Raw genomic sequence first — 25,843 nt, 5'->3', positions numbered from 1 at the left:
GGCCTGGGAGGGAGTAAGGGTGGTGAGAACAGTATTTGAAAATGTCTGTCTTAGGGTTGATGTGAAGATGGCCTGAAAGCCCTCCTTTCTTCTTGTGTTTTCCTACAGAATGCTTAACCAAAGGAGGGAGACAAAAGTGATGCCATCACTAAACCACAGCCAGGTGTCCTCCTTCAAGCTTTTCAGAGGAACCGATTCCCTGGAATGGCCATCAAGGAAGAGCTGGCAAAACAAACAGGCATTCCAGAATCCAGAATCTAGGTAAGTTTTCTGTCTGTGGTGCAAAATTTGTCCCATAATTTTGGAAGTGGTATTGCCTGCTGAGATGGTACTAGATAAATGTGAGCTGGTATCTTCAAAAAAGTTGAGAGTTCTTTGTTATGAGGGTGCTGTCTTATGTGTCTTATCCATCTTATGTCATATGTGTCTTATGTCTTATGTGACCTTTTTCTCCATCTCAGGCTTCTAGGCACTAGACACCAGTATAGACCTTGCCCTCCACTAACCCCCAGGTGTGATAATCTAATAGTCTAGGGTCTTCACTTTTGTGGGAAAATCTTGCCATTCTAACAAATCAATGTGGGATCCATTCATGGGCCAGTGCAATAATTCCCTTAACTCGTCCATATTTTGCAGACTAAATGCTATGTACAGACAGAATCACCGAGATAAAGCCCAACAGATGTCACTTCTGCCTCACAGATGAGAGAATGAAGCTGGAACCTCTTATGTCTTCTGACATCCTTGTTTCCCTTTCTCTTAGATGTAGGATCAGAACCGAAGAGCTTGGCCCCTAGGCCAGAGCAGAGGCAGCCCCGTGAATTCCCTGGCAGCCCCAGTCACAGACTTCACCCTACTGCTCAGCTGCAGCACAGCAACCTGTGCATTGCCCGAGCAGCTCTGCGCACAGGCCTCCCTCCAACTCCCCCAGCAGCCATTGGTCATCTGTACCAGCCCTTCCTCCACTAAGCAGGTCTGTGGAGGCTGTGTGAGCCAGGCACCAAGGGCCATCCTGCACCAGTCCACCTGGGTTGTGCCAGGAGATCTCTCCTCTTAGGACCCATGTGTCAACAGGAACAACTCTTGGAGGGGTACTCTCACCCACTTAGTCTCCTTTCTGGAACGTGTACCAAAGAAATTGCCAGAATGACAAGGACAGGGACGGCACTAGCCTGGGAGTTCTGCCCTTCAAGGACACTACTCAGCCTCTGTCTGGTCATCCTGAGCAAGGATCACAACAACAAGGTCTCCAAGACACAGCCCACCTTAGGCAATGGTGGCCGTGAGCAGCCCCAGGGTGTGGTGATCAAACTGCCACCTGGGGACAGGATGCTGTTCCACAACGTGCTCACATAGACACATCTGCAGCAGCCTAGGGCATGGCCAAGCAAGGAGCCATCCCGTTCCTTTGACTTTTTTTTTTTTTTTTGAGACAGAGTTTCACTCTTGTCACCCAGGCTGAAGTGCAATGGCACCATCTCAGCTCACTGCAACCTCCGCCTCCCAGGTTCAATCGATTCTCCTGCCTCAGCCTCCTGAGTAGCTGGGATTACAGGCACCCACCACCATGCCCTGCTAAATTTTGTATTTTTAGTACAGACGGGGTTTTACCATGTTGGCCAGGCTGGTCTCGAACTCCTGACCTCAGGTGATCCACCCACCTTGGCCTCCCAAAGTACAGGGACTACAGGCGTGAGCCATTGTGCCTGGCCTCACCTCATGCCTTTTAGATGAACTCCTGACAACCTCAGAGTTTCAGAAATCAGCATCACCAGTTAGGATTAGGACAAGAGAACCCTCCATGGACTGCAGCCAGGAAGAGTTTCAGGCTCTGATGGATGCCCTGCAGAGCTCACTAGGGCTTCAGGTTTAGGACGGAGAAGGCGTTTTTCTCACCCCACATCCGGCTCCTCCTCAGGATGAAGAAGTAGTGTGACCCACAGGAGGATAAACAAGGGGACACACCATGTCCTGGAACAAGACTAATGCAAGAGGAAACTGACCACTTGGAAACCCAAAAGGAGTGTCTTTTCTCTGCCTTGTGGACACCACTTTAGTCTCTGGCCTCACTTCATGGCCTACATGATTGTTTCTAAGCTCCACACTGTCCTGCAGACACCACAGACACCAGGCAGTGGATACCTTTGCTGAATCCTAAGGAGCCAAAGTGTTTTTATAATGAACACGACCTCTTCCCTGAGATTGTCACATCCTGGGCAGTCTGGACAATGCACAAATTAGAACTGAACCAAGGTGAAAATAGGTAAAAGAGACACATCCACACTTCACTCCCTTTGGTGAGTTCACAGGGTAAGCCTGAAGTGAGGCTGATGCAGAGAAAACGGGGGTGCTATATTTCGTCTTGATGTCAGCTCTTCACAAAGGGTTTGCATCTTAGCTCTTACCGGAGGAGATGGGAACTAGAAGTTATCTCACTATCTATCTACCAGTGATTGATAACACAAGCTTAGATGCATAATACTGAATAGTGTTCACATGTAATCCTCCTTTTAAACATGTAGACAGAGAACATGACAAGGAAATGTAAAACAGCAACTCCATGAAATCACTAAACAAAGCAGGATGTTCATCTTCTGACACTGTTAGCATTTTGTATATATTTACACGCACCTTGCTGCCCTTTTTGTTATAAATAAATTTTTTGGCAAGTTTAAGTCTCTTGGTTGTCTTTGTCTGTGTCTCCTCTCTTCCATTCAAGTGGTACCTTGTGAGAATACACCACGGATTACCAAGCTATGTCTGCTTCCACTGGTGCCTTAAAAATATCCTTAAAAAGGAAATGTGATTTATCAAGATGTCTGTTTTTCCCACAATTATTTCATTCATTTGTGCTGTCTCTTTCCATGTGAACCTGTGGGACCAGAGTCAGGATGCCTTGCTCTAGTTCATAGCTTGAATCTGCAGATGCCAGTCTGTTATTACTACACACAGACACAGATGCATTTTGCTTTAGGGTTTCTCTAGGGTGTGCATACTCCAAACCCACTGTTTACTTCCAGATGATCTGCACAGGATAATTTTCCTCAGAATTTTTTTTTTTGAGACGGAATCTCCCTCTGTCATCCAGGCTGGAGTGCAGTGGCACCATCTTAGCTCACTGCAAGCTCTGCCTCCTGGGTTCACACCATTCTCCTGCCTCAGCCTCCCGAGTAGCTCAGACTACAGGTGCCTGCCACCACGCCTGGCTTTTTGTATTTTTAGTAGAGACAGGGTTTCACCATGTTAGCCAGGATGGTCTCGATCTCCTGACCTCGTGATCTGCCTGCCTCGTCCTCTCAGAGTGCTGGGATTACAGGCGTGAGCCACCGCACCCAGCCTTTTGTTTTTCAAAGAGACAGAGTCTCGCTCTGTCACCCAGGCTGGAGTGCAGTGGCACCACCGTAGCTCACTGTAGCCTTGAATTCCCTGGCTCAAGCAATCCTTCAGATTAACTATTAACTGGGGTATTATAAATCTCTCTCCCAGCCCCACCTCACATACACATAGGCTGCACGCACACACACACACACACACACACAGTCATAACAGTCTCACAGTTTCCCCTGAAAATAGTCTGACAAATGTCTAAGGCAGCATTGGGACCATGCCATTAGGTGTTGAGTTTGATTTTTTCAGCAGTGTCCCAACATATTCCTCATGTGCAGAGATGAGAGTGTAGCATGGCCAAATGCCAAATTTCCAAGGGACTTTTTGTCTTCATCCATTTGTGCGAACCATGGACTATAACAAACCACCTGAGACTAGGTCATTTATAAACAATAGAAATTTACCTCTCACAGCTCCGGAGGCAGGGAAGTCCAAGATGAAAGCACCAAGATGAAAGGTGAGTATCTGGTGGGGACCAGGTCTCAGCTTCCAAGGCAGCCCCTCCTTGCTGTTTCCTCTTGAGGGGAGTGACACTGGGCCCTCACATGTCAGAAAGGCGAGGAGCAAAAAGGGGCCTAGTGTGTTCTCTCCAGCTGGCTCCTAAAATCACTAATTGTTCATGAGGTGGAGTTCTCATGACCTTACCACCTCCCAAAGGCCAAACCTTTGCAAGCTGTTGCACTGAGGATTCAGTTTCAACATGACTTGTTTTTGTTTTGTTTTGAGACAGAGTCTTGCTCTCTTGCCCAAGCTGGAGTGCAATGGTGCCAACTCGGCTCACTACAACATCCGCCTCCCGGATTCAAGCGATTCTCCTGCCTCAGCCTCCCGGGTAGCTGGGATTACAGGCGCCCACCACACCCAGCTAATTTTTGTATTTTTAGTAGAGATGGGGTTTCACCACGTTGGCCAGGCCGATCTTGAACTCCTGATCTCAAGTGATCCTGGCCTCCCAAAATGCTGGGACTTGTGCTCAGCCTCCCAAAGTGCTGGGATTTGTTCTTGGCCTCTCAAAGTGCTGCGATTTGTTGAGCCACTGCACCTGGCCTCAATATGACTTTTGGAGGGGACACAAACACTCAAAGCACAGTGGATGTCACAGTTGCTCTCCCTATGCTCAGGGTAAGGTCATATGGTCTGTGGTCCAGGTGCAGGCCATCAGGCCCCATGATTCCAAGGTTCACCCTGTGGCATGTTGGCAAGTAGCAGTGCCAGGCCATGCTCAGGCACACTGCTGAGAGGTTTTGCGTTGGGAGAGCAGGAGAGTTACTTCCTCTGGTAATCTGGGGAGAACTGGTACCTTTTTCTCTTCTCATCAGCACCTGGACCATGGGTCACCATGCATGTGCATCTTGACATTCTTAGGGGTCAGGAAAACATGTGTGGTGGCAGCAAGTGAAGGAGCGGCACACGGTGCAGGTACTACCCTTCCTGAATGCCTCCTTAGGCAACTGGAGTGCCACGCTCACCTCCCTCAGTTGTCTCCTGCCTTTCCACAAACCTCACAATAGGCCATCTGCATGCACAACCCAGGGGTATGCAATAACAAACAATAGTCTATAGGGATGTCCCATGCAGCCAGTGATGATAATCAGAGAGCTCCAGCCAGTCCTTTGGAAAGTGGGGCTCAAGTGCTGATCAGTTCGTGTGCAGTGTGGTCACTACCTGTAGAGGTGGTAGCCTCAGAGACCACCTGCCAAACAAGCTGAGCCCAAGTCAAGTCATGCAGGGATACAGCCAATGGGAGAGAACTCTTGTCCTGCACACAAGAGCATTTTAGGATGGGAAGAGATGTGACACTCACCTCCCCTAAGAAAAGTGCATTACAGCACAGGCCAAGTGCAAACCTGCCAGCAACTGGTGTTTCTGTCCAAGAAGCCTTTGCCATAATATGGAACCCGTCAGTTAGCCAAGAGCAGTTAGTTAAAATTGGACTAGATGACCCTGGCTTTGGATGGGCCATCCTGTTTATGCCAATGGTTGTAACTGCTTCCTTTTCATCCTGATGGTGAAGGAGGGATCCCCACTCTGATGCTATAGACAGGTTGAACACTGAACACTTGACACTGGACAGATAAGATCTAGGTGAGTTTGTCAGTCACACCAACTCTCAGAAAGGTGAGGAGGACATCACATGCTGGGCAGAGCCACAAAGGGTTCCACTTGGGAGCAGAGTGGAAAAGGAGAGGTTGTGGTGAGCAGCTGTATTATCCAGACAGTACAGTGACCACTGTTTGCTGTGGGAGGATGTGAGGGGTTTGGTGAATAATTCCAAGAGCTGGTAGGGAAGCAGAACTTACTACTTAGAATAAGCAGGAACTGTGCCTGGCCCCCCTGACAGGGAGGACTGTCTGCTAAGGTACCTCACCTGTGGAAGCAGAGTGGGGATGGAAACGAGTTTAGGTCATTTGAGGCCCTTTTGGCTTCAGATGTCGAGAACCAAGAATACTAGTCCTTAATTTCAGGTCACAGTTACCATAATTTAAAATATATTAAGGACGTATAAAAGCAATTCAAATGTTCATTAATGGTGATTTACAGGTTCAGTCAGAAACACACGACTAACAAAAGAACACCTTAGCACAGAAACAAGATGTTCTTCAGGGTTGGTTGGTTATTTACTTATTTATTTACTTAATACACTTCATTTTTCAGAGTGCTTTAGGGTTACAGAAAAATTGAGCAAAAAGTACAGAGAATTCTCATATTAACCTTTACCCCTCCCATCCTCCACAGGCTCCCCAATTATTAACATCTTGCATCATTATGGTTCATTTGTTACAATTGATGAACCAATAGTGGTACATTATTATTAACTGAAGTCCAGAGTTGTCATTAGGGTTTACTCTGTGTTTTCCATTCACTGTTTTCCATTCTCTGCATTTTGACAAATTACAGTACCCTAGAGAGTACTTTCACTGCCCTAAAAATCACCTCTCTACCTGCCATCCCTCCTTTCCCCTCAACTCTCAGCAACCACTGGTCCTTTGACTGGCTCGATAGTTTTGACTCTCCCAGAATGTCATATAATTGCAATCATACAACACAGAAAGCCTTTTCAGATTGGTTTTCACTTAACGATAAGCATTTAGGGTTCCTATATGTCTTTTAATGACTTGATGTGTAATTCTTTTTTATCATATACCTGAGGACTATATTCTGCAACCCTGCTATAATTGCTTATTAATATCAGCAGGTTTTTGTTGTTTATTTAGAATTCTCTACAAAGACAATCATGTTATTTGAGAACAAAAACAGTTGTATTTCTTCCTTCCAAATTTATGTGCATTTTATTTCCTTTTTTTTTGTTTTGTATCACTGCATTAGATAGTACTTCCAGTACAATGCTGAAAAGCAGTGGTGTTCCTTGCCATGTTCCTGATCTTAGTAGGAAAGCATCTAGTTGGAAACATCAAGGATGATGTTAGCTGTAGGGTTTTTTGTAGTAGTTCTTTATCAAACTGAGTAAATTCTCCTGTATTCCTTCTGTGTTGAGAGGTTTTATCACGAATAGATATTGGATTTTGTCAAATGCTTTTTCTGTACCTATTGATATGATCATATTTAATCTTTGAGCTGCTAGTGCATGCAATGGATTGCACTGAATATCAAATGTTGAACAAGGCTTGCATTCCTGATTTGTTAATATTTTGGGGATTTCTGCATCTGTGTTCAATGGAAATATTGATCTGTAGTTTTCCTTTCTTGTAATGTCTTTGCTTGGTTTTGGTATTAGGGTAATACTGGCCTCACAAAATGATTTGGGAAGTGTTATCCCTGCTTTTATTTTCTGAAAGAGATGATAGAGACTTGGTATCATTTCTACCTTAAGTATCTCGAAAAATGCACATCAGTGAACCCATGTGGTCCTGGCACTTTTTTGGAAGGTTTTATTATTATTATTATTTTTATTGAGATGGAGTCTCACTCTTTCACCCAGGCTGGAGTACAGTGGCACAATCTTGGCTCACTGTAACCTCCACCTCCCAAGTTCAAGCGAATCTTCTGCCTCAGTCTCCTGAGTAGCTTGGACTATACACGCGTGCCACCATGCCCGGCTAATTTTTTGTATTTTTAGTAGAGTCAGGGTTTCACCATGTTGACCAGGCTGGTCTTGAACTCCTGACCTCGTGATCCACCTGCCTCAGCCTCCCAAAGTGCTGGATTACAGGTGTGAGCCACCGCACCCGGTCTTGGAAGGTTATTAATTATTGCTTCAATTTATTTAATAGATATATATGCCTACTGAGGCCTACCTTGTGTGAGCTTTGAGAGAATGCATCTTGCAAGGAATTGGCCCATTTTAGCTAAGTTATCAAATTTATGGACAGAGTTGTCCATATTTCTTTCTAATCCTTTTGGTGACCATAGGATCAGCTGTGATGGCCTCTTTCACTTTTGGTATTAGCAATATTTGTCTTCTGTTTTTTCTTAATCTAGCTAGAGGTTTATCAATTTTACTGACCTTTTCAAAGAACAGTTTTGGGTTTTATTGATTTTCTCTTTTCAATTTCACTGATTTTTACTCTAATTTTTTTCCAGGTTACTTTGGATTTAATTTGCTCTTCTTTTTCTAGTTTTCTAAACTGGAAGCTTAGATTACTTGTGTAATCTAGGGTCACCAGACTGTATAATCTTAGATTATTTGTACGATCTGATCATGTAATGTAGTGTACAATCTTCACACTGTCAATAAAAGCCCCACGCCAGCTTGATTCTGGCTCCGCTCTAGCCTCAACCCTCCTCTTCATATTCTCAAAAGTCTCTGAGGGCCCAGATCCCTGTCTGGGTACAATGAGCCTTGAAATGACAGTCCAACAGCCCTGGGCAGCAACTGGGCTGTATGTGTGGGCCTCCTTCCAGGGCCCTGTCTTGGAGAGCAGCTGCTTAAACAAAATTTGGACTATCACTTACGCTGAAGTCTGGAGTGTTCACATATGTACCCTAGGCACTTCATGGCATGGGATGAGCCATAGGTAGGAAGAGAAAGGGAGTAACACGGAGGCAAGCCTAGATCTTCAAACGTACAGGATAGATTTTTTTTTTAGATAATTTGTTATTTTGATTTATAACTTTTAAATGGATAAACATTAGCTCAGTGGGTCTCTTTTTAAATTGTTTCAGGACATGACAAAAAACTGGGATGGGCCTGATGAAGTAACCACTACTAAATTAGGATACCTACTTCCTATTCACAATTACGTTAAATACCATTACACATATGAAACACACGATTTATATCACATACCACTTGTACATATGTAAGTCCTATGAACTTCAGGGATAATTCACAGATGTGTTTAATGCTATTGCCCTGATTATTCAATTTATCTACGCTTTACAAAAAGCTTCATAGTCAAGTGGATGCCAGGGATAGGGTTGCAGAAAGGTGTGGTTATTAATACAACAAGGGAACTACTTGAGGCTAAATCTGGATTCCTTTGTAATCCTGATACAATACAGATCTCAGACTCCTTTTCCATTCTGTAAACCAATTGTGTTGTTGGTTACTCAAATGTAAAAGTGGTAAAAGTTTGATATAACCACACACACACACACACACACACACACGGTGCACACAAACCATAGCAAAATCTGAGTAAGTCTGTATCTACTAGCAAGGTAACATCGATTTCTTGGACTTGACCATATACTATGATTATATATTATCCTTAGAGGAAGCTTGGTGAAGGGTACATGGGAATTCTATGTACTCACTACAACTTCTTGTGAGGTTATTTTAATTATTACTTTTTAAAAAATTCTTAAAGCTTTACATTCCACAATGTACATCTATAAATTATTGTTAGGTACCCTAAAAACTATTATGGCATCAAACTCAAAACAGAACTTGTCATATTTTATTTCTAAGCAAAATTTTCACTTTAGATTTCTTAAATTGACAATTTTCTCCTCAGTGTAAACTCTAACATAATCCTATTTGTACTTTTGCCAAAAACTTTCACAAATTCAAAAAAATCTGTGAGGTTTTATGCCAGTATTAACCATCTGATATTCAACAGAATATCACTTCCTAACAAAAGTTGTCCTATAGTTGTTGTAGTCTACAGGTTTATCCCCTACTGTTACTTTGGAGTAACATTAGGTGAGTTTGTGGACAGTTACTGAACATTCAGGATGTCAACAGGGCTTTCTCCACAGTGTGAATACTCTCAGGCATTATGGAGGCTGACTTGTGGCTGGAAATTTCTAATATCCAATTCATTCATAAGGTTTTTCTCCTATGTGTGTTCTCTGATGTACAATGAGATTTGACTTTTGAGAGAAAGTTTTCCTGCATGTGTTACATTCATAGGGCTTTTCCCCTGTATGTGATCTCTGATGTTTAGCAAGGTCTGATTTACGGTAAAAGATTTTTCCACATTCATTACACCGACAAGATTTCTCTCCTGTGTGAGCCCTGTGATGTACTGTGAGTGATGATTTGTGACTGAAGGATTTCCCACATTGATTGCATTCATAGGGTTTCTCCCCCGTGTGCTTTCTCTCATGTAAAATAAGTCCTGACTTCACACAGAAAGATTTTCCACATTCATTACATTTATAGGGCTTTTCTTGTGTATGGGTTCTCTGATGTACAATTAGAGCTGACTTATGGCAGAAAGCTTTTCCACACTCATTACATTCATAGGGTTTCTCCCCTATGTGAATTCTCTGATGCTGAGTGAGTTGTGACTTCTGGCAGAAGGTTTTTCCACATTCATTACATTCATAGGGTTTCTCCCCTGTATGTGTTCTATCATGTTTAGTTAGGTATGATTTATTGTAAAAGATTTTTCCACATTCATGACATTCGTAGGGTTTCTCCCCTGTGTGTGTTCTATAATGTTGAGAGAGGGTTGACTTATGGCTAAAGAATTTCCCACATTCAGGACATGCAAAGGGTTTCTCCCCTGTGTGCGTTCTCTGATGTACTGTGAGGTCTGACTTCAAGCAGAAGGTTTTCCCACATTCATAACATTCATAAGGTTTCAACCCTGTATGAATTATCTGATGCCTGTTGAGTACTGACTTGTGGTAGAAAGTTTTCCCACATGCATTACATTCATAAGGTTTATCTCCTATGTGAGTTCTCTGATGCTGTGTAAGATGTGACTTTTGACAAAAGGATTTCCCACACTGAAGACACTCAAAAGGTTTCTCACCTGTGTGAGTTCTCTGGTGTACTGTAAGGTGTGAATTCATACAGAAGGATTTTCCACATTCATAACATTCATAGGGTTTCAGCCCTGTGTGTGTTCTCTGATGTTTAGTGAGGTCAGATTTCTGGTAAAAAGTTTTCCCACACGCATTACACTGATACGGTTTCTCCCCTGTATGTGTTCTCTGGTGTAATGTGAGGGCTGACTTATGGCTAAAGGCTTTCCTACATTCATTGCATTCAAAAGGTTTCTCCCCTGTGTGTGATCTCTGATGTTTAGTGAGGTTTGACTTCTCCCAGAAAGTTTTTCCACATACATTACATTGAAAGCGTTTCTCTCCTGTGTGCACCCTCTGATGTCGAGTGAGATGTGACTTCTCCCAGAAAGCTTTCCCACATTCATTACATTCAAAGTGTTTCTCTCCTTTATCACCTTTCTGAAGCTGTGACAGACACAATTTCCTCCTGAAATTATTCCCACTTTCACCACAATCACAGTGTTTCATAGGTACCCCATGATGTTTAGAAAGGGTGGACTTCACACATAAGAACTTCTCACAATCACTAAATTCATAGTGACTGTCCTTTGACGGAGGTATCTGATGGAACAAGAGGGATGAACTATCACACAAAGTTCTCCCAAATTCATTATATTCACAGTTATTCTCTTCTGTGTTCTCTCTCTTCCATGTATTGAATACTGCCTTTTCAAGGAGGGTTTCCTGACATATATTGTATTCAAAATTGTGCTCTAAAGTTTGAATCTTCTCATGCTGCAAAGTGTTCTCATGATGACTCAGAGTTTTCCTATTTTTCAAAACTTCATTTTTCTCTCGAGTATGAGTTTCATCATGCTTAATATTGAATAACAATTTCCCACGGGCATTAAATTCATCAGACTTTTCTCCTAAATAGTTTATCTTACTGATAACCAATTGTGAAACAGTGTTAAAACTCATTCCACATGAGTCACACTGACAGAACATTTTTCTGGAAGGAAAAGAACTTACGTCCATGCTAAATGGTATTCCTATTACATTACCTTGTTCCTTAGTCAGCATTTCATTATTGATGAATACAACTTCCCACAAATGTTTAGATTGGTTTTCTTGGCTCCTCTCTTTCAGGTGATCAGCTGTCCAGACTTCTACAAACAAACAAAATTAATCTTACCATATAAATACCAAAACATCTCTTAGGGAATGAAATCTCTATACAAATGCCCTATGTTGTAGCTGACTCTGGTTTTTTGGCCAATTTCCAGAGATGAACATAATTCTAAGTGCATATTTTTTGTATTTCATGAGTTTGGGGTGAAAAAACAAAAACGAAAACCAGAAACAAAAGGCCTAGGCCAGTGGAAAAACAGAGAGGAATTTAACTATTTGAATGCACATATTTGGTTTCTAATGTAAGAATAATAACAGCAACTGCTTACATCTGCATTTCCCCATGCATCCCCCCAAGAACTATAAAGGTCAGCATAAGTGGAGCAAATAATATTATCTATAACAACCCATGACTTTAGCATAACTAGGAGATGGAGAATATTACTAATTTGAAATCACCACTACACAATAGATATTCAAATACAGCAAAAAGGGACAGCCCATGCCTACAAAGAGAGTCAGCCAGAGACTGTGGTGATCACATGGAATAGAGGAGACAGACAGCCCAGAAAGGATGAAACACAAAACTACTCCCAGAAAGGGAAAGTTTTACTATGAGTGGGAAAATACTCAGAAGATGTCTGAGTTCATGTAGATTAAAGCTCAGGCTACTGGGAAATCCAAGAGAAGAGACTTGGATTGTATGCAAACTAAAGAGGCAAAGGGTAATCAAACTCAGGAATGAAGTTGTAAAGAGGACAGGGTAATCACAGAAAATAAGACTTATAATTCAAGTCTTATTAAAGACTTATTAAAGACATTCCTTATTAAGGAATCTGTCATGGACTAAACTGTGCCCCCCCAAAAATGTGTATGTTAAAACCCCAACCTCCAGTGTGACTGTATTTGAAGATGGGGACTTTAAGGAGATTAACTAAGGTTAAATGAAGTCATAAGGGTTAGACTAATACAATGGCATTCATGTCCTTATAAGAAGAGAAGGAGACTGGACAGCACATGCATGAGCTCTCTTTCTCCCCCTACCCACCAACCCAACCGCTGGTCATATGCAGAGAAAAGGCTGTGTGAGGACACCAGAATAAAATGTCATCTGCAAACCAAGGAGTGAGAACTCACCAGAAACCAACCCTGCTGGCATCTTGACTTTAGACTTCCAGCCTCCACAATTGTGAGAAAATTTATTTAAGCTATCTAGTCTGTTGAATTTTGTTACAGCAGCCCGAGTAAACTAAAAAAGAGCCAAAGGGGAAACTACACTTGACTGAAACTTGAATAAACAGCATTGTAAAGGAGAATCAAACAGAAAAAAGAGAAGAAACAGTAATTTTAAAAGAGTAAGAAAAAAGAAAATTGGATCCGAAAGAAAGTTCTGGATAAAGCTGGTCTATAATTAAATAGATAAAATTGTAATACAGTATATATGTTACTGCAGTCCTTAAAGAAGAAAAAAGAAAACAATGGAATAAATCTAATATTTAAAAGTATAATCTAAGAAAACTGTCCAAAAATAAAAGATCTGATCCATGATGGTTCCTATTCAAAAGAACCATCATGAACCTGGGAAAACTGTTCAGCAACAGTTTTCTCTAAAACATATCTTAATAAAACTACTAGATGTTAAAAATTGAAGAAAAATTACTCTGGACAAAAAGACCAAGTCTCAGCAAACTTTTACTTTGATAATGAGTCTTGAAATCAGGTAATATTATACATACAACTCAGCTTTTATTTTTCAAAGTTTTAGTTATTCTAGTTCCTGTGTATTTCCACATAAGGTTTAGAATTACGTACTCAATTACTACAAGAAATCCTGCTAATTACTACATGGAATTATATTATTTTAAATCTGTAAGTCATTTTAATGACAAAATACGTTAGCAATATTGAGCTTTTTGACATAAGCAGGGAGTTCCACTTGTTTAGGTCTTCAATTTCTCTCTGAAGTGGATTATTGTTTCTAGTGTGGTTTTTCACATCTTTTGCCAGACATAGCTGTAAAAAAAATATTTTTGATACTATTGCAAATAGAACTTTAAAAAATTGCAATTTCCAATTGATCATTGCTAATATATAGAAGACTCATTTTTAAATATTTTTCTCCTGCCACCTAGCTACACTTAATAATTCTAGTCATTCTTTTTCCCATATCTTGGGAGACTCCATTAGATTTCCTACATAGATAATCATATCTTTTGTGAATAAAGACATTTCTACTTCTTTTCCACTCTAGTCTCCTTTCTTTTTCATCCCTGGTTATACTAGGTAGTATATATTATACTATCAAGTATGAGTGGACAGCCTTGTCATGTTCCTGATATTGGAAAGAAATCATTCCATTTTCCACAATTATATACAATGTCAATTGTACATTTTCTATAGATGACTTTTATCAGATTAAAGTTATCTTCTATTCTTCATTTGAGAGTTTTAATCAGAAATGGATGCTAAATTTCGTCAAATGCTTTCTCTGCATATATTGAAATGGTCATATGGGTTTGACTTTTTTTCTATTTTTTTCTTTTTAATACAGGACAGAGATGACTACATAATTGATGGGGCCAGTGCAAAATAAAAATGTGAGGTCAGTTACTCAGAATGTATAAAAAGAAGTACAGTAAAAGGTAAAATAAATTATGCTTTTTTCCTTTTAATATATTTTACTACTTGTAAAATGTAATAGGTATAATAGTAATATAAAACAACATAAATTTACAAATCACAAAAAAGTTTTGTTGTAATAACTTTAAATAATACAATAATTACTAATAGTTTGTTAATATGATATCTTGATTGATCATAAGATTTTCTGGCACTCTTTTTGCAAATTCATTTATTAAGTCATCAAAATTTATATTTTTAGCAACTTCATTTTCAATATATAATTGAAAGTAACGTATTCTTGGCAAATGCAAGATAAGTAATTTTTGCTAATTTTTAATTTTGAGAAGGTTGATCTTTCAGCTGATGCAATCATTAGGGACCTGTTGGTTCTTTATACGTTGTGACAATATGGGCTAAATTTCTGATTTCTGATACATTACTGCACAATAAAAGTTAAAAAAATACAAGTATTGGTATATATAGACAAAGACTGGAGTAGCAGTTCTCTGAAATTAACTCTTCGTGAATATTAGTTTTGTACAAAACTGAATTCAATTTTACATGTAAATTTATACAATGGCATTTTAATGTTTCCTCTGACATTTCCTACATCTTGTACAAGAAACCAAAACTGGCTTCATGATTTGCATATAATTGGAAACACCTGTTTATGCAGTGTATTGCTGTATTTTCAAATGCAAAAAAAAAAAAACTGTTTTTAAAGTTGGCTTCTTTGTTAATACTTGATTCATCCAAAATTTTAAATGAAAATAATGTTTTCTCCCATCAAATGAAATTCCTATTTCTAAGCCTGTGGATATTTGCTTTGCAATGTTGCAGCAGTTCTTAAGACCAGAGAATCTACACTCCAAAGAATTCTAGTAGCTGCCTAGTGTGCCTTAACACAATGTCCACAAGTATGCTTTTATTTTCTAATACTTTACTGACCATGATGACTGCCTGAAAGCTGGAGGTTACCGTCCCAGTACTTAACCCAGAAAATTAGTATTTCCTAAGAATGTCAGAGGGACAGATTTAGGGGAGAGACAAACCAGCCTCACACTGTGGGTCCTCTCTGGGGTGCAAATGTTCATTAGTTTGCTGCTGCTGCAACCAATGCAGACAAAGGTCGTGGCCTTGGCCACCCACACACAATTCCAGGACACTCCCAGGCCATACTACACAGACCAACAGCTGAGTAGGGCACTGCCTCTCAAGTATCCTGTCTACTTGCACACATAGTCCAGTATCCATCAGACTTCACATACAAATCACAAGTTCAAAGATAAAACTGTGAAGAACTTCAAGATGACAACAGCAGGGCATTAAGTGAAGTACAGGATCCCTTCTTACAAGAGTGTAGCAACATGTGATTGCACAGGTCACCTAGCCATGAAGTTGGCCTAGACACAGGGATTACACTGACTGCTTTTCAAATGTTGAAAAAGACGGCCAGGGATTAACCACACTTGGTCATGAGGTATTAATAACCTTGTTATATACCACTGGTTTCTAATCCTTAGTGTTTTTGAATTTATGTTCATGAAGGACACTGGTCTACAGCTTTCTTTCTTTGCAAGGTCTCTGTCTGGTTTTGTTACTAGGGCAATGCTGAACTCAAAGAATGATTTAGGAAGTATTTCCTCTTCTTCAATTTTCTGGAAAAGTCTGTATAGAATTGGTACTATTAATTGTTTGCTGGAATTCACTACTGAAGCATCTGGGGACCTGGGGTTTTCTTTGTGGAAAGGTTATCTATTTGTTTTGGAGTAAGTGGTAGTAGCTGTTTATTTGAAGGAAACTGTTCATGTCATCAAAATCGTCAAATTGATAACTTACAGGTATAGTATTCCCTCACTTCCTTCGTAATATCTATAGAATCTTCAGTGATACATCATTCTTAGTTTTGATATTGATAATCTGTTCCACCTAGAAGTTTATACATTTTATCGATCTTCTCAATGAAACAGCTTTTGGTTTCACTGATTTTCTCAACTGTTTTTCTGGTTTTACAGGTTATATTGTTCTCCATTTTGTTTTTTGTTATTTCCTTTCTTCTACTACTATATGGATTTGTCTTCTTTTCTACATTCTCAAAGTGGAAGTAGCTAAGACCATTGATTTAGACCTTTCTTATCCAACACAAGTTAAACTTCATACATGCATATATTAGATATATACATATGCATAAATACATACACATATGAAATTCCCTATATGTGAAATTTACACATTATATATTTAATATGTATTACACATAATACATTATATCCCATATATGAGAAACTTCATATATGCATTTACATATTGTGGAAACTTCATATATGCATTTACATATGGTGGATATATATGCACATAATACAAACACACACAATGCTTATTTGTGTTGTATAAGAAAGATCTCAAATCAATGACCTCAGGTGCTTCCACCTTAAAAAGCTAGAAAAAAGCAAATTAAACCCAAAAGTAAGTAGCAAAAAGCAGTAAGGATCAAAATGGAAAACAACTAAATCAATGAGTATTGTACGTATTTTATATTTCCTATATGTAAATTTCCCATAAATTCTGTTTTCATTCACCCAAAGTTCAGAACACTTTCTAATTTCCCCTTCGAATTCTTCTTTGAAGCATCCATTATGTAGACTTATATTCAGTTTCCAACTATTAGGGATTTAATAGATACTTCTGTTATTGATTTTTAATTTAACTAAATTTAAACCCCTTATGCTGGGAGAAAATATATGACTTCAATTCTTTTACATTTATTAAGATTTGCTTTATAATCAAGAATATGATTTACCTTTGTTAATAAATTCATTCATCTGCCCTTGAAAAAAATGTATATTCCACTGTTTTATTTGGGGAGGAGGGTGCAGAAGAATATTTTGTAAATGTCAATTAAGTTATTTAGGGTTAAGTCTATTATACCTTTGCTCCTTTTCCATTTCCTGTTTTATCAATTATTAAAAGGATGCTAAAACCTCTGATTATAACTGTGGATCTATTTCTCTTTCCAGGTCTATCAGATTTTGCTTCAAATATTTCACAAATCTGTTACTAAGTTTAGGATTGTTAAATCTTCTTGATGAATTCATCTCTATCAATATGAAAAAAATCTTTATCACTGGTATTCCTGGCTCTGAAAGCTACTTCATCTGGCTGTCACAGCACTGCAGCCTTGTGAATAATTTTACCATTCTACATCTTTTCCCATTCTTTCTGTTTATCTATTTGTCTTTGAATCTGACATGTTTCCTTTATAGGCAGCATGATTGGATCTTATTTTTATTTATCTTATCCAGAAATCTCTGCCTTTAAATGGGGTGCTATAGGCCATTTATATTTTCTGTGATCATCAATGTTTATAAAAGCTTTAATCAGTGTACTTTTCAGTAACAGTATATATATATGAATCTTCCAATAGTATATACTTTACTTCTTTTTCATAGCCTTTTTAGGCTGTGATTGTCATATATTTTCAATATGTTACAAACCCCATAACACATTTGATGTTATTTTTGTATTAAAGTCAATATCCTTTTTAGAGATTTACATTAAGAAAAGGATCTTGTATACCTATCCAAGTAGTCAATATTTCCTGTTCTTCATCCCCCTGGGTAGATCCAGATTTCCATCAGACATCGGAACACCTCTTGTGGTGCACGTCTGCTGGAGAGGAAATCTTTCAGCTTTGTTTAACTGGAACTCACCCACAGTGTGAGTCCAGCATTATAGTTTTCATTTCTAGATATCTGATTCCTATCTTTTCTGTTATACTGTTATACTGTTTATTTCTTCACTGTTCCTTATAGCTATTTTTACCAAGTATATAACTCTACATTGAGTTTTTTTGCTTTTAAAACTAAAAATAATGTTCTACTATTTTCTCTGTTGCCTCATTTAAGGAGAAATCTGCTATCACCCTTACTTTTGTTCCTCCATAAAACATGTCCTTTGTCTCTGGCTGCTTTGAGGACTTCATTTTAACACTGATTTAGAGCATTCTGGTTGTGATTCATGTGGCTTGGTGTAGTTTTCTTCATGTCTCTTGTGCTCAGGGTTTGATGAGCTTCTTAGATCAGTAGGTTCCCAACACATTTGGAAATGTTTTCATTATTCTCAAAATATTGTTTTCTGTTCTTTTCCCACTTTCCTTTTAGAGACTCCAATTCCATGTGCGTTAAGAGACTACTTGAAGTTCTCCTAAAGCTCACAGGGGTTTGCTTTTTTTTTTTGAGACAGAGTCTCACTCTATTGCCAGGCTGGAGTGCAGTGGTGTAATCTCGGCTCACTGCAACCTCCGCCTCCCATGTTCAAGTGATTCTCCTGCCTCAGCCTCCCAAGTAGCTGGGACTACAGGTGCCTGCCACCACGCCTGGCTAATTTTTGTATTTTTAGTAGAGACGGGGTTTCACCATGTTGGCCAAGATAGTCTCGATCTCTTGACCTCGTGATCACCTGCCTTGGCTTCCCAAAGCACTGGGATTACAGGCGTGAGCCACCGCAACCGGCCCAAGGGCTTGCTTATTTTTCAAATATGCTTTTTCTCTGTTTCATTTGGATGGCTTCTATTACTGTGTTTTTAAGTTCAATAATCTTTTTCTTCTGCAATGTTTAAACTGCCATTAATTCTTGCCCTATGTGTTATTCTTTTTTTTGGGAGGCGGGGGAGACAGGGTCTCACTCCATCACACAGGTTGCAGTGCAGAGGCACAATCTTGGCTCACTGAAACATCCACCTCCCAGGCTCAAGTGATCCTCCCACCTCAGCCTCCCAAGTAGCTAGGACCACAGGCATGCACCACCACACCCAGCTAATTTTTTGTTGTTTCATTTTTGGTACAGACGAGGTTTCACCATGTTGCCCAGGCTGGTCTCTAACTCCTGAGCTCAAGAGATCCACCTGCCTTGGCCTCCCAGAGTGCTGGGATTACAGGTGTGAGACACCAATGATTGGCCATGTATTTGTCATCTCCAGCATTATAGTTTTCATTTCTAGAAATCTGATTCCTATCTTTTCTGTTACACTGAATTTTGATTTGTTTTTTTTTTTAAATCTTCTGTGTCTCTAAAGTTTTAGAACATATGGAACTAAACTATAATACTGTTTTCAATGAACTTGTCAGTTAATTCTAATATCTATGGCAATTCTGAGTCCATTTCAATTTCCTGGTTAGTCTCTTTGAGAAAGCTCATGTTTTCCCATATGTCTGTAAGTCTGGTAATATTTCAATGGACTGAGAGTTTTACTTGGTTGGATGCTGGGTACTTTTGGCTTCCTATAAGTATTTTTGTGCTTTGTTCTAGGATGCACTTAAGTCACTTGGAAACAATGTGGCACTTTCAGGTCTTGCTTTTGAGATTTGTTAGGCAAATCTGGGGCAGTGCTCAGTTTGGAGCACATTACTCCTCACCACGGAGAAAAGACCTTTCTGAACACTCTACCCAATACTCTGAATTATGAGTTTTTCCACTCTGGCTGGCAGGATCAGTCCTTTTCCAGGCCCTATGTGAGTACTGTGTACTGTTCCCTCTGATTCTTTTCAAAAGTTATTTCACTCATTTCCTCACCTACATGAGCTGATTAGTACTTTGCTGATCATTCATGAAGGCCCCTTTACAGATCTCCAGACCTCTCTCTGTGTGCATCTATCTCCTGCAAGCCACCAGCACTCCTCAACCCCCACAGCTTCAAGTTCTAGGAAAGAACTGCCAAAAGTCCTTGGGCCAGCTTCCTCCACTACCCCAATTAAAATATCCAGCCAAGTCATGGCAGTCTGAGAATGGTGGAGTACAGTGCCCACCTAGCTCATTGAGAAGAGGTTCCAAAAGAAACCAAGAAGACCAGAGACTACTGCCCCAACCCAGATCCCTGATGATAAACCACAGTGTCATCCATCCAGAGAAAAGCAAAACACTGCTGTAGTCTCCAGATCCCGAATAATGGAGCAGGACTCTCACCTAGGGCCAGCTGTAAGGACAGAGAGTTCCAAAACTCTCCTCCAGAAAACTCACTTTGTTCAGAACAGAGTGTGGTGAGTGCAAGCCTAAGGTCACCCTCAAAAAGAATGGAAATTCAATGATAACCAATTAAGAAGAGGGTGGCAGTTCTATGACAGCAACAAGCTAAACCACAGACCAACTGAAAGTTTACTGGAGAGAGCAAGGGAAAGAGATGGCTAAGAAGAGACATCCAGGGCAATTAGATGTGTTCCTATCTACCGGAAACACTCATACAAATACATACACAGATTTTCTACAGTAATGATTTTTAAATTTATGTTTTTTAGGAAGTGACTTTCAGAATGGCAACATAAAAAGCAAACTCAAAGCCTCAAAGACAACCCTCTAGAAGGAACTCAAATTTAACAAGAGCAAACTAAGAGCAACATACGGTTCAGGACAGTGTTGAAAACAATAGAGCAATACGTCAGCAATCAGTAGCGGCTATCAGCAAAGTGTAACAGCAACAGAGGCAGACAGGCTAACACAGCAATCACAGAAAGAGACACTCAAAGAGAGCACTGTTAACACCACTGCCATCCTAAAGATAGTGTGCATTTCCAAGATGGAGCCCTCTGACAAGCATCATCAGTGGGAACCCAATGGGGGTGAAAAAGCTTCTCTCAAATAGTACAGTCAAATCACCTAAATAAATAAGAAACAACAACAAGGCCTAGAAAGAACAGAGGAACCGGTATCTAGAGAAAGTACAAAGTATTCTCTAAAATGTTTATTCTTCAACAAAAAAATTACAAGACATACAAAGAAACGGGAGACTGTCATCTATATACAGGAAAAATGGCAGGCAACAGCAACTGCCCTTGAGAAGATCCGGATATCAGACTTAGCTGACCTCAAAGCAGTTATTATAAATATGTTCAGGCCAGGCGCAGTGGCTCATGCCTGTAATCTCAGTACTTTGGGAGGTCGGGGCAGGTGGATCATCTGAGGTCAGGAGTTCAAGACCAACCTGGCCAACATGGTGAAACCCCATCTCTACTAAAAATACAAAAATTAGCTGGGCGTGGTGGCTGGCACCTGTAATCCCAGCTACTCTGGAGGCTGAGGCAAGAGAATGGCTTGAACCTGGGAGGCGGAGGTTGCAGTGAGCTGACATCATACCTCTGAACTCTAGCCTGGGTGACAGAGCAAGACTGTATCAAAATTAAAAATAAAAATATGTTGATAAGGAAACACTACTTAGAAAAGGGAGGTATGATGATGTCTCATCAAACAGAAAAATATTAGTAAGAAGACATAAAAGAATACAATGAAAATTCTGGATTCAAAAATTATAACTGCAATGGAAAATGCACTAGAATGACTCAACGAAAGACTGGGCCAGGCGGGGTGGCTCATGCCTGTAATCCCAGCACTTTGGGAGGCCAAGGCAAGCAAATCACCTGAGGTCAGGAGTTCGAGACCGGACTGACCAACATGGTGAAACCCCGGGGTCTCTACTAAAAATACAAAAAAGTTAGCTGAGTGTGGTAGTGCACACGCCTACTCTGGAGGCTGAGGCAAGAGAATTGCTTGACCCCACGAGGTGGAAGTTGCAGTGAGCCGAGACAGTGCCACTGCACTCCAGCCTGGGCAACAAGAGTGAAATTTCATCTCAAAAAAAAAAAAAGAAAAGAAAAGAAAAGAAAAGAAAGGTTGTACCTGGCAAAATAATCAGTAAACTTGAAGATGGATCAATAGAGATTAAGTAATCTAAAGAACAGAGAGAAATAAGAGTGATGAAAGATGAAGAAACCCTCAAAAAAATGAAGAATACCATTAACTACACCAATATATTAATAATAGGAAGTACCAGAAGGAGTGGAAAAATATCAAGTAGCAGAAAAAATATTCAAACAAATGAATGGCTATGCTCACCTTGCAACACATATACTAAAACTGGAACAATATCAAGAAGATTAGTACAGTAGCTACACAAGAAAGACACAGAAGTTTGTGAAGTGTTCCATTAAAAAAAAAAAAAAAAGCCAAAAACTTGCAAATCTGTTGATTAAGAGAAAATCTTCAAAGCATCAAGAGAAATACAACTGCTCACATGCAAGGGAATGTCTTAAGATTAACATATGGCTTCTCAACAGAGACAGTAGAGGCCAGAAGGTGGCAGGATGACATATTCAGTGTACTGAAAAAAAAATTTTTTTAATAACTTGTCACCTAAAATAGCAGAACTATTTGCAAAACAGAGGGTGAGAATTTAAAATCCTGAAATTAAAAAACAAATAGAAACCAAAAAAAACCTTGAGAATCCATTGCTAGTAGACTAAGCATAAAAGAAAGAAAAGAAGTTCTTTAGGGTGAAAACAAGTGATTTCAAACACTAGTTCAAATCCACAATTATTGTGGGTAAAGGCAATGACATGAGAGAGTAAAAAAGGCACATTTTTTCTTCTTTCTTTTCCTACCCAATTTAATAAGCAAATATGTATGTCAATGTTTATAATTGTACTGTTGGACCTATAACATATAGAAATGCAATACATTTAACAATAAGGCAGGCCAGGCACGGTGGCTCACGCCAGTAATCCCAACACTTTGGGAGGCTGAAGCAGGAGAATCACTTAAGCCCAGGAGTTCAAGATCAGCTTAGGCAACATACTGAGACCCTATCTCTAAAAAAAAAAATTTGTTTAATTAGCCGGGCATAGTGGCACACACCTATAGTCTCAGCTACTCAGGAGGCTGAGGTGGGATTATTGTTGAGTCCCGGAGGTTGAGTCTGCAGTGGGCTGCGATCCTACCACTGCACTCCAGCCTCAAGGACTCAGAGAGACCCTGTTTCAAAAAAAAAAATAAATATATCGATAAACAAGGAAACAAATACGAAAGCAAAAAAAAAAAAAAAAGAATAAATCAAAAAAATAAGCAAAGTGGCTGGGTGTGGTGGCTCACGCCTGTAATCCTAACACTTTGGGAGGTCAAGGCGGGCAGATCATCTGTGGTCAGGAGTTCGTGACCAGCCTGACTAACACAGTGAAACTCCGTCTCTACTAAAAACAAAAATCAGCTGGGTGTGGTGGCGCATGCCTGTAATCCCAGGTACTCGGGAGGCTGAGACAGGAGAATCACTTGAACCCAGGAGACAGGGGTTACAGTGAGCCCAGATCATGCCACTGCACTCCAGCCTGGGCGACAAAGCGAGACTCCATCTCAGGGGTAAAAAAAAGAGGAACAAATCTGTACTGGAGTAAGGAAATTACACTAGATGGTAACTCTGAATCCACACAAACAAATGAATTAAAGCAGAAATGATGAATAAGAAGGTTAGTATAACAAACTCTACGAATAGATACTTCCTATCTTTCTTTCAGCTTCTTTAAAAGACATCAACACAGGGAGGGGAACAACACACACTGGGGCCTGTTGAGGGGTTGGGGGCGAGGGGAGGAAACTTAAGAGGATGGGTCAATCACCATGGAACACATATACCTATGTAAAAAGGTCCACATTCTGCACATGTATCACAGAACTTAAAGTAAAAAAAAAAAAAAAAAGACATCAAATGACATAAAGTAACAATTACAGAGTATCCCTTATCTGAAATGCTTGGCATCAAAAGTGTTTCTGACTTTAGATTTTTTTCCAAATTCTGGAATATTTACATTATACTTACTGGTTGAGCTTCCCAAATCCAGAAATCTAAAACCTGAAGTGCTCCAACAAGCATTTCCTTTGAGCATGTTGAGCATGTTGGCACTCAGTTTCAGATTTTGGAGCATTTGAGATTTTTGGATTTGGGATGCTCAGCCTGTATAACAATATATTGTTGGGTTTTAAATATATATGTAATATATTTAAAAATAGCAAATGGAGAAGAGGAAATAGAGCTATATATAAGTAATGTTTCTGTATTTTACTAGAGTTAAGGTAGTAGAAATCTGAAGTAGATTTTGATAAGGTAAGATTTATTGGGTAAGTTCTAGAGCAACCACTAGGTAAATAAATTTTCAAAGAGACATAGTAATTTTAAAAATTAAAACGTTATACTAAACTATATTCATTTCATGTTGTGTACACATAAACATAGAGAGTGGAATGAGAGACACCAGAGACTTGGAGGGGTGGGGAGGAGGGTGAAGGATAAGAAATTACTTGATGGGTGCAATGTATACTATTCTGCTGATGACCACACTAAAAGCCCAGACTTCGCCTCTATCGGATATGTCTGGGTAACAAAACTGCACTTGTACCCTCGAAACCTATAAAAATAATAAAATAAAATATATTCATGTCATGCAAAAGAAAGCAGAAATAAAAGGAATAAAGTATCAAAAAAGCATGAGACCGAAAACAAAAATGGCAGAGGTCAATCCAACTACAGATGCTCCTTGACTTATGATCAAGTTACATCCTGAAAATAGTCAAATTAGTTGAAAATACTGTTTTCCCAGTTAAAATGGGAACACATTCTAGTAAAGTCAGAAAAAATAGTTAAGTTGAACCTTTGTAAATCCTGAAAATACAAAGGGGTTTCAACCCAATAAACCCATTGAAAAGCTAAAAAATCATAAGTCAAACCATTGTAAGTCAGGAACCATCTGTATAGCAATAACAACAGGAAAAAGGGAATGATTTGAAAATCCAATCAAAAAGCAACAATTCTCAGGTTGTCGAAAGTGTGAAAGTCCAAACATGTGCTGTCTATAAGAGATAGATACAAACAGGTTGAAAATTTGAAAACAGAAAAAGATGTATCAGGCACATGGCACCTATAAGGCTGGAGTAGCTATCCTAATATCACACAAAATACACTTTAATACAAAAATTTTACTAATGATAAAAAGGGGAATTTTATCAATATAACAATAAAAGGGTCAATCGATAAAGGAGACATAACAATTCTAAGCATATGTTACAGAGCCTCAAAGTATGCATAGCAAAAACTGACAGAATTAAAACAAAAAATACACAAGTCTACGATACTGATTGCAAACTGTAATAACCCATTTTCAATATGGTTAGGACAACTGGGCAGAATATAAACATGGAAACAGAAGATATAGATGACACTCTAAAGCAACCAGATCTAAGAGATATAGACAGAACATTCCACTCGAAAACAGTGGAATAGGTATTCTTTAAAAGTACACATGAAACATTCCCCAGAATAAATTTAAAATGATTCTCTATCCACAGTGGAAATTACAAATCAGTAAGACAAAGGAATTTTGAGAATGCACAAACATGCACAAATTATATAACACATTCTAAAGTTAAAAAAAAGTCAAAGAAGCAATAAGAAGGGAAATTAGAAAAAATGCTATGAGGTAAAAATGAAGACATACTGAAACTTATGGAACACAGATAAAGCAAAGCTTAGAGAGAGATTTGTAGCTGTAATAACCATATTAAAAAAATCTCAAATCAATAAACTAATTTTCCACCTTAAAACACTGGACAGGAGCAGCAATACAAACCTAAAGCAAGCAGAAAGCAGGAAGGAAAGCAGAAAGATTATAGAGTAAAAATTAATGAACTAGACAACAGAAAAATAGCTGATTTCTGGAAAAGATCAACAAAATATACAAACCTCTAACTAGAC

The 25,843-nt window shown here is 39.3% G+C and overlaps 1 protein-coding gene across 6 annotated transcripts in view; it reads right to left on the bottom strand.

Moving 5' to 3' along the window:
• Nucleotides 1-5,993: 5,993 nt before the first annotated feature.
• Nucleotides 5,994-25,843, bottom strand: part of LOC129480815 (zinc finger protein 33B) — a 50,119-nt gene continuing 30,269 nt past the window's right edge. For 4 of the 6 annotated variants that reach the window (XM_055275181.2, XM_063637355.1, XM_055275184.2 and 1 more), the window contains one exon: nt 5,994-11,696. In XM_055275181.2, coding sequence (XP_055131156.1) covers nt 9,610-11,696 — 2,087 coding nt within the window. In that variant the 3' untranslated portion in view covers nt 5,994-9,609. Of the gene's footprint in view, nt 11,697-22,959; nt 25,401-25,843 lie in introns of those variants that run through there. The other 2 variants (XM_063637357.1, XM_055275182.2) reach the window with 2 other exon arrangements.

Source organism: Symphalangus syndactylus, chromosome 4 (assembly GCF_028878055.3).
Source record: "Symphalangus syndactylus isolate Jambi chromosome 4, NHGRI_mSymSyn1-v2.1_pri, whole genome shotgun sequence".
Taxonomy (NCBI): domain Eukaryota; kingdom Metazoa; phylum Chordata; class Mammalia; order Primates; family Hylobatidae; genus Symphalangus; species Symphalangus syndactylus.
The sequence above is the reverse complement of the archived record's forward strand: the minus strand, read 5'-3'. Positions and strand labels throughout refer to the sequence as shown.